Below are 18,130 nucleotides of genomic sequence, written 5' to 3' on the forward strand. Positions count from 1 at the left end.
CGTGTAGGCTGTAAAAGAAGGCTCCATCAATTTAAGTTTATTAAAAAAAATAGTGATATATACATATAAAAATAATAATATAAATTTATCTACAGGATGATACAAAATTATTTTTATAATTCACTTCGCATTTGAAAATTTTGTATAATTAATATTTCCAAGAGAATCATTACTTTTAGTCATATACTGCAATAATTAAAATAACATAACATAATATTTATTCATATGAGAAGATTTGAATATTGAAAATCAGATTTATTGTTAGGATTAAAATTTAACAATGGTTAGAGTGACAATATTTTATTTGTTGAAAAACTTGTTTTATTTGAAAATTCAAATTATAATATGAAGATTTCCATTTCAAATTCCACTTTAAAATTACTTATTTCATCTTATTTATCTTATTTAATTATCATATACTCATCAAATCTTATTTATTCCAAATAAAATCTGGCTATTATTTAAGTCTATTATTTAAATTTTTGTTGCTAATAAAATATTATATTACAATAAGACTATAATAAATATATAAATATATAAATATAATATAATAATACTATAATAAATAAAATTACTATATTACAAATAAATTTTTTAATTCAACTTATAATTGCCAAATATTTTCTAAAATCCATATAATCCATATATTCAAAACTTAATGGAAAATTTAATATAAAAGCTACTATGACTTCTTTGTAATTTATTATAATATAAAGTTTGTTAATTAATATAGTCTCCAAAAGTAAGAAATAATTTTGGCATTGAAAATGTTATTCGTTAATTGTTTGAAACTTGTGCTATTCAAACTGTTAATCAGTAAAGCTTATGATTATATATATATATATTTTTTTTTTTATTTGAATATAAATTCTCCTTTAATATTTTATTATTCGAGAATCATCTATTTTTTTCTCCTGTATCCTGTTCATCAACAACTTATATTGAAATTAAAATCTCACTTACTTAATAATTACTGATAACATATAATCCGAAATTCATATACACGCACGCACGCACGCACACGCACACGCACACGTGTGCGTGCGTGCATGTCTGTCTCTCTCTCTCTCTCTCTCTCTTTATCTCTCTCATTCTCTCTCTCTCTCTCTCTCTCTCTCTCTCTCTCTCTGTTTAAAACTACAGTTGTATATATCATCAGCTTGTTCGATTTTAAATTAAGCCTGTTAATGGAACGGAACAACGCTCGAGTGAGTAAGAAGCGAGCGACACTGCGTCTCATCGTATCACTCTTGCAATTCCCTCTTTGTGCCTGGGTACACGATGCCGAACTCCTATCGGACGAAACAAAGAAAAAGGAAAAATGAGAAATGGGAAATGAGAAAAACACGAGCGGAATGTATATTTTGCCTCTGTGTTTCTTTTTAGCAATTCGCTTTTATTGTAACGACCGTTGTCTAGTCTTGACACCAGTTGTAGGAAGTAGAAACATTTCCTGTCTATGATTTTTTAAAGCACAAAATATTAGTTTTAAAAGTTTTTTAATAATTTCAAAATTACTGATAAAATGATATTATTTGAAGAAAGTTTATGTTGAAATTGTATAATGAGAAAAAAAATATTTCATATTTTTTTAAATATTATTCAAGTAGTTTTAAACTACTTATATGATTAAATTTATCTTGGAATTTCAGTAAAAATTAATATATAAACTTTCATTGAATTTTTATTTCTAGTTTTGGTAACATAAATTTTATAAAGATTCACATCTAATATTATCAATTATAATATTATGATTTCATCTGTATCCTTTGATATTTATAAATTATCTAATGTTGAAATACCAAAATAGGAATATAATTTATTCGTTAAATTGTAATAATACCTATCATTTCACACGAAGAAAATAAGAAAAATAATGAATTATAAATTTTTTCTTTAAGTTTATGCATATTTATTAAATGAAATGATATAAGTACATGAATTAGGTCATTATTTTGTAATATTGCAATAAGAAGAATGCGATGAAAAAAAAGCACTTTCACGTTGCAATATTGAAATACGCATCGTGGAAAGAACTTTTGTATCGCTGTACATTTACATAGATCGATGAGTTAATAATTCATTTGGTTTTCATTATATTATTGAAAAATATATAATGTATAATGACCTTATCATTATATATTTTTAAGCATTTTAATCACGTTAAAAGCTATATGTCTTGGAAAATTACAAACAATTGTCAACTAGAAATATAAGAACTGCGGTATTACGTTTAAAAACTGATCAGTTTTAGTAAAACTACTGGAACACAATAATATGATCGATTATTCTAAGCATGTATTTTCGAAATATATAGTTATAAATTGTAAATTCCTAATGGTTTAACGGTGTCTTATACTTTAACTTATCTCATTTAACACAGGCGATTATCAAGTTTAGTTAATAAATATAACGGAGTGAAATGATTAAGTTTCAATTTTAATTCACTAGCCTCAGTACGCAAAGATTCATTCAATATCACAATACATTTCTACGTATACATTGGTGTACCCCTTCCTTGCCAATATAACCTTTATGTTACATTGAAAAGTACCTCTTGACAGTCGACTACTCCGGAGACGAAGCGATGCTGCAGTTCGATAACATAAATGGCGAAGTTGAATTAAAAGCTTGTGAGCTTCGCGTTGCCCCTTCATTCCCTCTTCGTGGGCTTTCCCACGAAGTTTATTATACGCGGCCCGCGGCAACCAAACAGTTTTAACCGAGTTTATTAAGCTGCAATAACAATAGCCATCGCCTGGCAAATTCATGTAGGGCTTCTTTTAGTCGAGGGTGTGAAACCAAATATAAACCGATTGAACTTGGGGCTCATTTGATTGTCAGAATTACTTTATGGGTTTTAGCATTCGGTGTTGCACATATTATTCAATTCGCATGTAACACACAATATTGGCATTTATGCTCTGTCATTCTGCTTTATTTACAATACTGATTGGTGTATAGGCTTTATTGTTTAATTACCAAGCCAAAAAGAAGTGAAAATTTCCGTTGATTGAAAAATGTCAATCCAAAGCTATCATTTGCTATTTTCAATCTTTTTGAAAATTTTTCCATATTATTTTCACAGCTACTAAATATATTCTAATTCTAGAAAATTTATTTTAACAGCAGGATAATGAAACTATTTTAAATTAACTCTATTTTTAATTTGGCAGAAAATACTTTACAACAACTTCGGATCAATAAATATGTCTATTTCGAATATGTGCTGTAATGAAAATAATTATTATTAAAAATATTGACCACTAAACAAAGACTCTTTGGTCTACAATAATTTTAACACAACCACACATTCTCCAATAATTATTAATTTTTAAATATGATATCTGCAATATTTTAGTTGATTAAGATTATGTTTGATTGTAATTATTTTCGAAACGCAGTCCTCCTGTTACGTCATATAAAATATATATATAGAACACATGCAATTTATAATTTAATCGGAAGTTCAATACTATTAATAAATTTGGAAGCTTATTGGAAAATTCAATACTTCCAACCTATTTTCTGTGCGATACAACATATTATGATTAATTAAACCCAGATCGTTTGGATATTATCGGTCTTCTATAAAAAACGACAAAACGTTAGGTGATTAACGATGCGATATCGTGTCGTATGAAAAGAAAAATTTTTCACCAATGGAAAATATATTTTCACTAGCATGGCCATATCGCTTTTCATCAAATGATGACCTCTTCTAAAAAGCCCTCGGTGTATAATTTCACTGTGTCTTATGTCAGTAGGACGATATTGTTGCTTTTTAAATATAATGAATTCTTCGAAAACTCTTGTATAAGTATCTTCTTGAATATTTATGAAAATTCGATCATCGTGCTTTGAAAAACCACTATCCGCTAACTTATATACATATAGAGAATGAAAAGTTCAATAACCGAAATTACCCGTTTTCGTAAACGACCTAAAGATACTATGACTGACTACAGTTTTGCGTCTTTTTTGCCGTTTACGAAAATCTATAGAAAAGTTTCAAGCTACTTCTCTTAGTAACTTAAAAGCTGGTTCCGCTCAGCTTTCCGTCAAAAACTTGCAAGCACTCAAAGTATATGTAACAACCGACACATTGACCATATCCTGAATGATTTTCTTATATAGCAGTTTCTTTAACATTGAACGAGCTCTATCGTGAAGAATTGAGAGAAACTGAATGTCAAAGTACATACATAAGTATATAGAATTTATGAATAAATTTATTTTTATAAACAACTTATCATTTTATTAACATTTTTTATTTTATGAAAACCAATTCAACTTTCATATTCATGTAAATTTTTATTAATTGATAATCATTCCATAAATTATTATTGAGAAATTGTTTACGTTATTCTTCAAAGAAAAATCGTAAAAAAATAATTTCTCCATTAATAATAGGTAATTATTAATGTAAATTAATAGGATATACTCACAGTTTATAATATGTCTATCGCCTTTACATTAATCTGTTTCTATAGCGGACCCGACCAAACTAAAACATTCCCTAATTCAATATCTTTACTGGCGTACAAAAAATTTAATTACTATAATTGCTTATAAATTAAATAAGCACATGTATTTTGGAATTTGAACAATATTATATAGTGTGATACATTAATTTGTTCCTCAAATTTTTGACCCACAGTTTCAATCCGAAATTTTCAAGCGTATATAAATTAAATAATAAATTTTATTAACATATTACTAATCTACTTTAAATAAGTAAAGTATTATTAATATTTATTAATAAAGTTTCATCCTGAAAAATCTTAGACTACGAATACTAAAAGGCAGTACGTTTCATAATTCACGTCTTTTATTTGATTTAGAAGTAAATAACATTAGCAAATACTTATAACAATTGACATGAGAAGGCGTGCAAGAATACTTGAATGGAAAAATCAGTATAAAATACTATATCATACCAATACTATGGTCAAGCAGTGTAAAACGAAGAGGAAAAGAATACACGAATTCGATGCCCCAATACTAATGGCAGCTGAGTCTCATTTTGTCTCGGCTACGAGAAGCCTCTTGATGCCTGTCACCTCCCCTTTTTATACGCAGCAACTAGCCCCAAACATCGGGAATCCGCCCTTCCCTCACCCTTCCCTCACGCTTCCCTCGCGCTTCCCTTACTTCTTTGCTCAAAAGTTTCCGGAAAATCGGAAATTTTAGACGTAGGTGGCTGGGACAGAAAGAAGCGGCACCGTCGCCGAAGAAGAAGTCGACGACGTAGACGGCAGTCTATATTCGCAAAACTGAAGGCCCCCTGGAAGCAGCCTTTGGCGCTAAGCCAACTACGCCTTCGTTTCGCGTACAACAGTCTCCCATAAAGCCTCAATACCAATTGCCGTCGCAAGAGGCAAGTAAAAGAGATGTTCAATTTAATAAAGGTAATAACGTTAAAGGTATTTTCGTTTTTCGCCTTTTTGCCTCCTCCCTTTTTTCGCTGCAGTCGTCTGCGTATAAATCCAGAGGTCCATGAAGTGGAGGGGTGGCCGAGCAGTGGCTTCGGGCAAAAGTGTAGCGGCGATTGGGACGACATCCAAGAGGCTCCTATCTCACTTTCATCCTACACCATTACAGCCACCACTACCAGCACCTCATCCTCCTCCTCCTTCCTCCATTTCCTCATCCCGATCCTTCTCATCATTCTCATTCTCCTATGAACCCATCCTCTCGCACCGTATGAAACCGACGTCCCAATAGTTTCACTGCATGAATACTCCCGCGTAGATACTTGTTCCGCCCTATAGAAAAGGGAGAAAGAAAAAGAGCCTAGAACCACGTTGTACATTCCGTACATTTTGAATTCTGGTTCGCTCGTTTTTGTATGTCTTTCACCCAACTCCGATGGCAAGCTGGAGACCGACATAAGAAAGAAGTGGGGTGAGGTAGCCGAAAGAGTAGTTTAACTACTCAAGTACCAATTGAAGTGCCCCACTCCTCTCCATACTATAGAAAAAAGATTGGGAGGTAAAAGAGGGAATGAACAAATATTCATTCATATATCCTCAACTGTGTACTACTGCATTGCGGTCTTGGACGGTGTTGATCGCTGCTGTTGTTTACTACTTTTCTCATTTAGTTTTTTTTTTTATTTACTTATGCTTGATACATTTTTATTTTTATTTCAGCTACGCTTCTTGATATATTTATTAAGCAGTATAAAAGCTATTTAAAATAGAAATTTTATATTGGTGAAACATGGCAATTGAGCAATTCATAACTAATACAACTCACCTCCCTACCGTTAACATATAATATGCTGATAAATACTGGAGATTTAAGATTATCAAAAATTATATTGATAGCATATTTATACCATAATTAAGCAGATATTAAATATCGATGTCGAACATAACCTCTTATTCCATAAAGGTGTAAATGGTTTAATTCGTTTGTATGTGGATGGGAAACAAATACTTTTAACTTAGTAAATTATAAAAAAAACAATTTATATTTCGTCCAATACAAATACCATAAGCCTTACTTTATCAAATGCTTAAGAAATAATATATAATTGATCTAACACATGAATTATGATAAAAATTCCAAATTATATTTTGGCATTGAGAACTTTGATGATACGAATAAACAAGGTATCGGAAATATTTTAAATAATGACATAATTTAAAATTAAAAATATATTAATTAATTATTAATTAGAAGATTGACATTTAAACCATATTTTCAGTCTAAATATTACCATTTCCCTCAGCTTTTACGTAAATAACAGATAATCTTCAATTTCGTATATAACCATAAAAAACTATAAAAATAATAAAAATTTTCTTTTTAATTGTATACTTGGCTTATTATATTCGGTATAAATGATCGAGAAAATCATTTACAGTATAAAAACTATTGAAAAAAATACACAATTTATACATTGTTTTTATTCATTTATCGAATGGATATAAATGGAACTAAATTTATTTCCTTTTCATTTATTTTATTATTACATAAATAGTAACTTAACGTTATCAAATGTTTTTGAAAATTGCAATTATAAATAAAAATTCATTCAAAATGTACACATTTTTACAAATTTTTTCTTTATTTGCCATCATACGTAAAAATATCAATTTTCATTCTATTTTATAAAACCGAATGATTTACCGTTTACAATTTTTTCAATAATTCTTTTGATATTTTACATTTCTAAACAGTAAAGTTGTATCACAAATATTAAAAATACGTTTCTGGCACGAATGATTTATGCATACGGAAAATGCAAACGTGCAGTAAATACAAAAAACCATTCAATGCTGTATATCACGATTAAAAAGAAAAAAAATATATATATATATATATATTATTTGATTATTTAAAATTTTTTTCAAAAATATAAAAATATAATCAAAAACGTTCTTAAATTATTTATAAAAATCAAATACGATATAAAATGTAATATACTATAGGGTAGATTTTAAACATCTAAAAAGTTTTTGTGTACTAGATTTTGTTACTTGTATGGAAAAGAACTATATTCTTTAATAGATGTAAATAAAAAATAATAGACTAAAAAACTTAATGACAAATGAATTAAAATAACTGTCACGACTACGAATTTGTAATGAAGTTACAATTACATATACGTGTATGCCCCATATAGTTTAGAACATAAAAACAAATAGCATTAAACATGAGATAAAGTCGAAATGAGTAAAATTCATAAGATATAGAATTTTAACTGAATGAATGTCGTAATATTCCCACAAATATAAGCAAAAATATTATTGAATTTAATGTATTCGGCGTTTTATTTTATATACCTACGATTTTTTTTCTTCCGCCTGTGTACACTATTATATTTAGAATTAAATATTTATATTTTTAAATTATGAACATAAATTTAATTCTTCCTTTAAATACAAATAATTAATTATTAATAAATAAGTATCTACGAAACTTATAAAATCAGACATAATTGGAAATTTCTATTTGAATCATGTACAATAATCACTTTTGTCAAATATTGATCTCTATTTTTCTTTTCACTACTAAAATTTACCGTTTCAAAATAAAAAAAAATACATTGGATTATTAAAATTTTTATATTTTCCAAATAAATTTAAATTTAAACAATCATTCCCACAATCTATTTAAAAAAAAAAAATTACATAAAAATAGATTACGTTTCAACCAACAAATGTCTCAAAAGTAACATAATTAGCAATATGTACTTACAATAAATTATAGAAAATCAGAAGCATTCTTGAATATTTAATTCTAGATAAAGATGGAGAGAGAGAGAGAGAGAGAGAGAGAGAGAACAATATATATATATATAGAAAGAGAGAGAAGAGAATATCTATTATTTAGATTTTGTATAATTTTAATGAAAACAAAATTGAATTACGTTTATATTAATAATAAAAAATCTAATAGAATGAGATTTGATTATATATATATATATATATATGATTAATTACTATTTTACATTAAAATTTTATTACCTTCATATGAATTTGAATGCACAGCTTACCTGAAATAAGTAATAAAAAATTATAGTTCTTCATTTGAATATCGTTTCATTTATCATTATAAAAAATTTATTTCAAATTTTATAAAGATATACAATTATTAACCAAACTAATTTTTTCATTTAACTATATTGTTTATATACATTATTATATTGAAATGATTCATATATAAAGTATCTTAAGATATTTAAAATACATAATTCTATTCTCTTACCATGATGCACTACTAAATATAAATTTCAATATATAAAATAATTCAAATGAATTTATTAATCGTATAATATTGAATAATAAGATTGCAAATTTTATGATTTAATGATAAGTATGGAAAGAAGGTTATAAACAAAATTCTTTGGGAAATAAAGAGGCAAATCATTGAATGAACCGTGAAAAAGAATAAAGTATGTAATTCTTGATAAGTGTGCCATAAGATTTTCATCAACGAATAAAATTTTACAAAGAATTAAACATTATTTGCTGCTGCGATTTCAACTGATTTACGAACATCAATTAATTTAGTCTCAACTTTATTTACGTATCAGCAGGATCGTTCTTCAATTATAAAAATGGCGTACCCTGCATTTACAATAAAAAGCGATAAGCCTCGAGCTCACTTACTCCGGCCGCACTCATCCTTGTGACAAAGCACCAGCTCGGAGGTTATTGTCCTCATTATTGCGCTTCTAGAAAACGAGAAAACTTTAGCGCGCGACACCGTGGCAGCAATCCAAAATTTTTGGCCTGGATAGTCTTCGGATGCGAACGTGACACCTACGGGAAACGACGAATTTGCATAAGTATGCAAGTCCTCGAGTTGGTAGGAAGAGAAAAGGCCACCCCCGACGCCCTCCTTCTCGTGAGATTTGGATCCTAATGGGACAGAGCCGGAAAATGTGACCCGATACGCAGCCTCGTTTCTGCCGGTATAAGTGGGAGCAAATCGTGAAAGATAATGAGAAAGACGATGAGGGGCTGCAGGTGGGAGGGGAGGTCGAGGCTTGAGCCAAAAGCGAGAATGCGCAGCGGGAACGATTCAAGGAAAAAACGAAATTCGCGGCTCGACGAGAACAAACGAGGGTGCGACATTTTTTACGTGGCTTGGAAGGCGCGACAAATTACTCGCGTCTAATGATAATAATGAGAAATAAGAGCTCGGAAAGCAGTCTTGTTAAATATGATTTTACAACGACTTCACAGATCAAACCATTTTATCCTGAAATTATATGAATAGAGTGACTTAATGCTTGGTTAGAATTTGCATTGAACGGATTATTTGCAATTAATATCCATGTTGAAAGTTTACATTTGCAAATAAATGGGAGTGACGTAGAATTGAATGCAAGCAGAAGAATACATTTGCAAGAATAAATGTTAAATAGTTTTCTCTGTAATATATAAATATATCCAAAGCATTTAATAAAAGCATTAGAGAATTATCAATAATTCTTTTGAGGAATTTTCATCTTTAAACATTATCGAATTTTCTGAAATCTGAATTGTAATATTAAAACCGGATATGCTTTATAGAATTAAAGGTTTGTTTAATTTATTAACATCGAAAATTAGTAACAAGTACTTATAATTACGTAGAATTCATTTTTGTTCTCATTATCATGTAGATCTTAAATTATAAAATACATTGACTCATTGTATTATAACAATTATATAACTTCATTTTATTTAAAATTTTTAAAATTATTGTTAATTGAATTATAAAATTAAGAATTCTTACAAAAAATTTTTTTTTATAGTATTCAATTAAATATTCAAATTATTTCGAGCCATACTAATTAAATTTAATTGCCATTAAAAATCTATATAATATTGACATTTTTTGATTTATTGAAAATTATATTTATTTTAAATATTCTTCTAGATGGTGTCGAATATATACTACAGATTATGTATATATGGAATTCAAATTTATTTTAATTTTATTATTTATGAAACTCTTGAAATAATTTACTAACACATTTTAGATTATATTGGAATTTAGAATAGATGCAAAAGCCAAGTTTAAAATAACTTCTCGATAGTTGTTCATGAAATATACAATTTTAGACTACACTTACTAAAATTCTGTTTTTTATTTTAAAGAGTTTTACACGTCAAACTACGTATGCTCAAATTACAGTTAAATATGATGCAGATGAAAACTTTGAACTACTTTGTTTTGAAAATCAGATAAACAGCATCATATATATAAATGCAAACATAAATGTTGTAAATTTTTTTAATATAACATTAATAACAATTGTTGATCGTGAATATTATAGTCCAATAAAATTACTTTTTTAACTAATTTAATACATTGAAAATATTTGAAGGAATAAATAAACTGTATTGAAATATTTTATCTGTTGGTACATATTTTCTTTTGAATAATGTTGTAAAACATCGTACATTTTATAAAGGAAAAACGATTTTATATTTATTATAATATATCTAGGTATATATATATATATATATATATATATATATATATATATATATATTAAACAATTAGAAGTGATTATAGCATAAAATTTAATTTTACTTTTTTATTTTAGCCTTTAAATTTCCTTAATAAAAGTAATTTATTCTCCAATAATAAACATTTATATTTAGACGTCAAAAACACGTTTATATTTTCATGTAATTTAATAGAAGCATCAGTAAAAAATTTTAATTATATTATTAAAGTTGAAATTAATTATTGTTGAAGCTTTAAATAAAGAATATATTCACGCATAATAATATTGTATTTAATTCTAAATTTTCTTCTAATTCCAATTTTGGCATACGTTGCTTATTATTTTCTAATGTTGAAATTTAGAAATCGAAATATTATTTTGAATGTAAATTTGAAGCGTGTTTGAAAGAACATCAATTTAAATATTCTATTTATTTTAGTTCAACCATTTGACGCTTGGTAGATAAATTTAAATATTTACAGTTACAAAGTATACAAATACAATACTCTTGCGTGCGCTTGGTGAATGTGTGAGTGCGTCTGTTTCCGCGTGAACGGACGTGCTCGCACCCGTGTGTTGTTTATAATATCAAAAGAAACAAGTAAATATTTTAAATAATATAGGAATTGAATGCCGATAAAAGCAAGAACGCTGACAAGGTTATATTGAACAAACATCGGTAAACAGGATAAACTTCGAAATTGTCATACTACATGTATGACTAATTTATGTCAATTGTGACATTATTTAAGCAAAGATGTATTCAAAGAAATTGTATAATTACTTTTAATTAATTTCAGGAATAATTATGCAATGAGCAAATATCTTTTGAAAGATTTGAAGAATGTGGCTTTTGCTAGGAATGAAAATGTATGTGAGGTGTCTATCAAACTCACACCATGAAACATCTAACTCAAGAAAAATTGAGTAACATATAACATTATATCTTAAAATAAAAACGATAGTCTCCTGAGCTTTGAAGGCCAACGTATGTACAAAAGAATCATAAAAGCTGAGTAGTCGAGTTGCAAAGTTGATAAGTTTATTTTTCAAATATTGTAGAATAGTTTGTTTATTCGGGAAATTCTATACTAATACGTAAAATCGCTATTAAGATAAAAATATTTATGATCTGCGACACTTCGTATTTAATATTTTTGCATTAATGGTAGTTTTTCAAAGTTTAGGTACATTAAATTTATGCAAAACTTCTAAATTACTGTTTGTAAATTATAGTATCTGATCTACAAATAAGATGAAGTACATTTTACATACTTATTACATCATTTAATAACATAAAAGTGATCTACGTATTCTTTATTTTGTTATATTTATTTATGTTGTTACAAAACAAACCATTTTGTAATAAAAAATAAATACAGAATATATACGTATATATATAGAATAAAATAAAAAAATTCGATTATTACTGAATTATCAGACAACAGCTCATATATATATTTTTAAATATTGTTTAGTAATAAGCTCAAAACTGAAATTTAATAATATTTTTATTTGATCTACAGTATCAGACATTTAAAATTATTATCATTTTAATTAATTGATTTAATTTTCATTAGAATTAGATGACACCTTGTTCTTGTTAAACTTGCATAATATTTTCAAACTTGAAGAATATCTTTAAATTTAAAAATTCTTCAATGTTGAATGTGACATTATTCGAGAAATTGAAATTCTAAATAACCGTTTATCATAAGTTTCTGAAATTTAATATCAACATTAAATCTTTTATATTCATTAACCAGTTTATAAAAAATAAAACTATGTAACCAATTACTTTTTCACTCGGGGGATGTGCTACTTCATTAAAGATATTAAACATAGATAAACCATAATAAGCCGCCAAATAAAAATCAAGTATAAAATAAATGCATTACAGAACAATTTGCAAGGTACCGTAATCGCTGCTGCAAGAAACAGCTTTCTTGCTTTTGGATTTCGGCCGAGGGACCTGAAAGAGCTTCTTCGAGCGGAAATCGCACTGGGGTTATACTTACTCTTGCAAGTTTTTCGACCAAGATGGCGTCTCTCGTGAGATTTCGAGAAAACGAGAGAAGCTGTAGCTTCCTTGTGTAAAAGAAAGTAACCATGTAAAAGGAACGAGATAGCGTGATTGAACGAGTGTCTATGTGTATATATCAGAAAGAGTGAGAGAGAGAGGGGGGGGGGTGAGAGAGATAGCGTGTGAACGCGTGAGAGTGGCCACGGGTGGAAATTGGAGATAGAGACAGAGAAAAAAATGTAATGTAGCTAAGAAAAGGCCGGGAAAGTCTTGATTTCCTCTTAACCTCGAAATCCACTGAGGAAAACAGAGACTGAAAAGAGAGAGAGGGTAAAGCCGCCGAGTGGAAGTTTGCAATGAATAATTGAGCCCTTGGGTATACACGGCAAGACAAACCGAACCTGTCGGTGCGACCAACGAGAATCGTCACAACTTTAGACGGTTTTATTTTCATTTTATTTCAGCTTAAGCTAAATTTTATTTCTCTGCTAATTATCAAAATTTAAAAATTGTTCTTAAATTAAATTGTTTGTCGCTTAAAGTAAGACAAACAAGAATATCTACAGTTATAATCCCATCCTTTATCGTATATATATATGTTTAATAGTATATTTTAGAAAATGTTAAAATAATAATAGAATAAAATATTACTAATTATCATGAAGAATTTTATAGTTCTCAATTTTGTTGTCGTATAACGTAATGTCTTCTTTTTTTATATAGTGTATATCATTCAATTTAAAAGATGAAAGTATAATTTATTCAGCGATAAAGCAAGAAAAAACTAACAAACAAATATAATGCCCTAAGCTTTTAAGCATTTTATTATATCGATGATGTTGAAAGATTTTTTTAACTTTGGACAATAAAATTCCCTTTTAAGATTTTATTTTATTTTAGCGATTTACTACTTCTAATTATAAAAGTGTTTATGTGCACGGGTAACCAGTATCTAAAGGTTGACCCAAATTACTAATGCGACAAGCAATAGGTGACAATTGATAGTAAGCAATACGTGATAATCATTTCTATAAACATGGTAGAAAGATTAGAAAAAAAATATCTCCCAAATCAAATTAGAATATATATGGTCAAGTTGTTTGTATGCTAAATTCAATTTGATGAGCTCATTCAGTAATGTAATAAAATTAATTCATAAAGAAAAGATATAATTAACTGCAATGTTCCATATTGATATGCTCTATTCGTAAAACTATTATAAACAATGAATCATTTTTATCAATTTAAAAATAATTTCATAAATATTTATTTATATTTTCAATTTATATGACAAGAATTAATGCACACATTGGTTTACATACATTACATACATTGGTTTATTTGTTTATAAGATGCATATATTTATCAAAGATTGTTCGTAACATTTATCGGTAATGCGTAATATTAGTTGTGAAGAATCCAAATCAATCCTTGTGATTCTAAAATTTCCTCTTTTCATATTATGTTAAAAAAGTATTTTTCACATTTTCATATTTTCAGTAATCGAGAGAATATAAAAAATTTATCAGCAAATTTAATAATATTAAATTATTTATAAATTTATAATGTAATGAATATGTTGATTCAAAGTTAATGGCTTTTTTGTGCAATAAAATAATTGAATGCACATTATCAAATAAATAAAATATTGAAGATATAATATGCTTCTTGAAAGTAGTTTAGAATTCAAATATTCTTGATAAATTATATATTTTATAAAAAATTATTTCACTTTTCTAATTAGATAACTATTTTTTATATAATATAGAATTTATAATATAGAATATATAATATAAATCAAATATAAAATGAGGAATAGTCCATAGTAATTTTTTATATTTATATTTCATCTGATATACGGCCAAAGGTCGTAAATAATTCACATTTCAAAAATTGATTTATCATTAAAAAAATCTTGCTACTTATCTGAAATCCAATATTTAATTACTTTAATATATTTTACAGATATATCAAATAATGAAATTTTATATTTGAATGAAATCAGGATGAAATCAATTTAAAAAAGTTTTTAAAAACTTTTACGGAAAGATAAATTATAAACATAAAGACAGAATATCAATTTTTATTTAAAGCACAAGAAAATTACACTATTATGTATCTCTACCTTGACTTCGAGAGAAATTACCTAATCATTTTCAATTGTTGATAAAATTTCTCGCCACTTAAACATCAAATAATTGTGACATAAACAAAAATTCATTAAACTTCTAGATAAAAATTAATTCTTTCAATAAAATTAATAAACGAAATCTAAGTAAAATTTGATTTATACCGCAGTGACATTCAAGTTATTTACAATGTCAATCAAAGATAATTTCATAGAAATTTTGATTATATTTTCAATCATTATTTTACCTTCATTACAAAACTCACACGGATACAAATTAGCATCAGTTAGTGTGGTAATTATAATTTCATATACTTATATATATATCTATTGAATTTATAAGTCATAGATAACATTTTTAGGTATTTAGACATGGTGATCGTAGTCCTGATGAAATATACAAAAATGAAGAGTATACAGAAAACGATTATTACCCAGAAGGTTTGGGTGGTCTAATTAATGTACGTAAGCTTACCAATATTTTCATAAATATAAAGACAATATAAGTGAAATTAAATATTTAATAAATTTTTTTTATTTAGAATGGCAAAAAGAGAGCGTATGATTTAGGAAATTTTTTGCGAAAAACCTATAATGCATTTCTAGGAGACTTATATATCCCTTCGGATGTTTATGCACGCAGTACCGATTTTGATAGGACCCAAATGAGTCTACTCCTCGTTCTCGCTGGACTTTATCCTCCGAAGAAACAGCAGCTTTGGAATTCTCAACTTAACTGGCAGCCCATACCAATAAAAATTATACCATTAAATACCGATCCATTTCTTTCTATATTCAATTGTCCAGCGTGCGTTATTTTATAAAAATAAATTCTATAGTGAATAATGTCAATTATGTTTAATTTAATGGGAATATATTCATATGAAATTTATTTTTTAGATTTTTAAATGAAATAAATCGTCTCATAACTGATCCTGAATTTATCAAAGTTTATAACGAAGATTCTGTTTTTAAAGAAAAAATTCGAAATTATACGGGAATAGAACATCTAGGTCTGTTGGAATATGCACAGATTTATGTACATTTGCAAGCTCAAGAAGCAATGGGCTTGGAAATCCCACAATGGTTGAATGAATATTATCCAACGGGACTTTTAAAAGTTTTAACTATAACTTCATATAAGATATTTAATTATAATAATCTATTGACAAAACTGAATGGAGGTAAATTATGTGTAATACTTTAATGATCTACTTACAGATTATAGTTCACAAATGTAACAGAGTTAATGTTAAAGGTACAATTCTTAAAATTATCTTGAAAGATTTATTGACTATGAATATAGATAAGGAAAGGCCAAAAATCTTTCTATATAGTGGACATGATCTTAATGTTATTTCACTTTTATCAGCATTAAATTTGTGGGAGCCATTTCCACCACAATATTCAAGTGCAGTTATTCTGGAAAGGTGGGAAAAGAATTCCGAGATATACATAAAAGTGCGTATTTAAAGAAAGAAAAATTATTTCAGGAAAATCATTATATAGGGCTTGAAATAAAAATACATTCACTTACTTAATTATGCGTTGTTCTTAATAATTATCTATTCAGCCATTAATGTAATAATCTATGCATTATAATCACAGCAGATATATAAATAATGTATCAAAATTTTAATACTTTTTTTTATATTAAATTATAAAAATATGAATATATCGATTGATAACATTTTATATTACCACGACAAATAAAACAAAAATTAAATCCTCACTTTTGCAGGTTTTAATGTTCAAAGGAATTCCGAAAGAAGTTATGACACTGATAATTCCTAACTGTACTGAATTATGTCCTTTGAAAGAAATAAATAGAAAATTCTCAGATTTATTATTGGACACTGATAATATAGATTGCTTTAGCAGCATATAAGTGAAGAAAAAATTCAAGATATAATAGAAAAAAATATGAAATATTTACTGTAAATGCTAAATAAAATTATTTATTTACCTAATTAAATGTCATGGTTCGTTATTATTTGAATTAATTTTTAATTAGAAGATTTCTTATTAAACGTAAAATAGTTATATTTAATAATACTTAATTATATTTAAGTAATATTATTTATCTTCGAAATATATATGAAATTGAAGTTAATGGGTTAGTAAATGATCAAGTAAGAACTAGTCTAATAATAATAAATCATTATTTAAGACTTAATTTAAAAGCCTTGATTCTAATACTGATAATGACTGTCTTTGATAAATCTGTTAGTAGAAAAAAAAAATTTGTAGAAAACCGTTATTTAGACTTGATAAATATTTTATTTTCACGGACTCTTTCAATCTTGTATAAGCACAAACATATTATGAATTGGACTGTATCGATTCTAAATTTTTTGATTAATTTATTTATTATAATTAAGAACAATTATTTACGATTTAATGTCATAATAATAAAATATTTATTAACTTTATTTATAATTAAATTTATATTATCAATTAATGTTAAAAAATTGACATGTGCTGTACTACTTAAATATTCAACATTTCCTAATATCATTATAAATAAAGTTGTCGATTATAAATTTCACTTTGTATGAAATATTTTTATATAATATAAATATTATACGTAATTTAATATTAAAATCATAAATACTTCGATATATTATTGAATATTACAGTATAATTACTTTGAAAATATTTCCAATTTAAATTATAATAGATTATGTATTATTTTGCAATATAAAAGCTAATCATAATGGCTAATCACCTCTTTATTATCTAATTAGACTTAAAAATTAACATGAGAAGTGATCTATATCAATATTCATAAATTATTCAAAGAACATACTATTAACGACAATAACACTATAGCAACATCATACATAAAAATAATAAATACAAATAGTAATGAATATGACTGTATATCATGAGTTATGTAATCAACAAATGATTCTAATTATTTATTTATATAGATGTAATATTAAACATAAATTGTATGGTTATAATTATAGTATATTATATAGAGAAAATAATGGAGAGACTGAAATGGACGTAGAAA

The 18,130-nt window shown here is 26.8% G+C and overlaps 1 protein-coding gene across 1 annotated transcript in view; it reads left to right on the plus strand.

Moving 5' to 3' along the window:
• The window catches only part of LOC105364387 (uncharacterized), a 34,266-nt gene that overhangs the window by 11,218 nt on the left and 4,918 nt on the right, over window positions 1-18,130 (plus strand). Inside the window, exons 2-7 of the mRNA XM_011502299.1 lie at window positions 15,282-15,406; window positions 15,474-15,572; window positions 15,654-15,919; window positions 16,012-16,295; window positions 16,370-16,572; window positions 16,853-16,997. Coding sequence (XP_011500601.1) covers window positions 15,282-15,406; window positions 15,474-15,572; window positions 15,654-15,919; window positions 16,012-16,295; window positions 16,370-16,572; window positions 16,853-16,997 — 1,122 coding nt within the window. The remainder of the gene's footprint in view (window positions 1-15,281; window positions 15,407-15,473; window positions 15,573-15,653; window positions 15,920-16,011; window positions 16,296-16,369; window positions 16,573-16,852; window positions 16,998-18,130) is intronic.

This window comes from Ceratosolen solmsi, unplaced genomic scaffold, assembly GCF_000503995.2.
Source record: "Ceratosolen solmsi marchali unplaced genomic scaffold, CerSol_1.0 scaffold31, whole genome shotgun sequence".
Taxonomy (NCBI): Eukaryota; Metazoa; Arthropoda; class Insecta; order Hymenoptera; family Agaonidae; genus Ceratosolen; species Ceratosolen solmsi.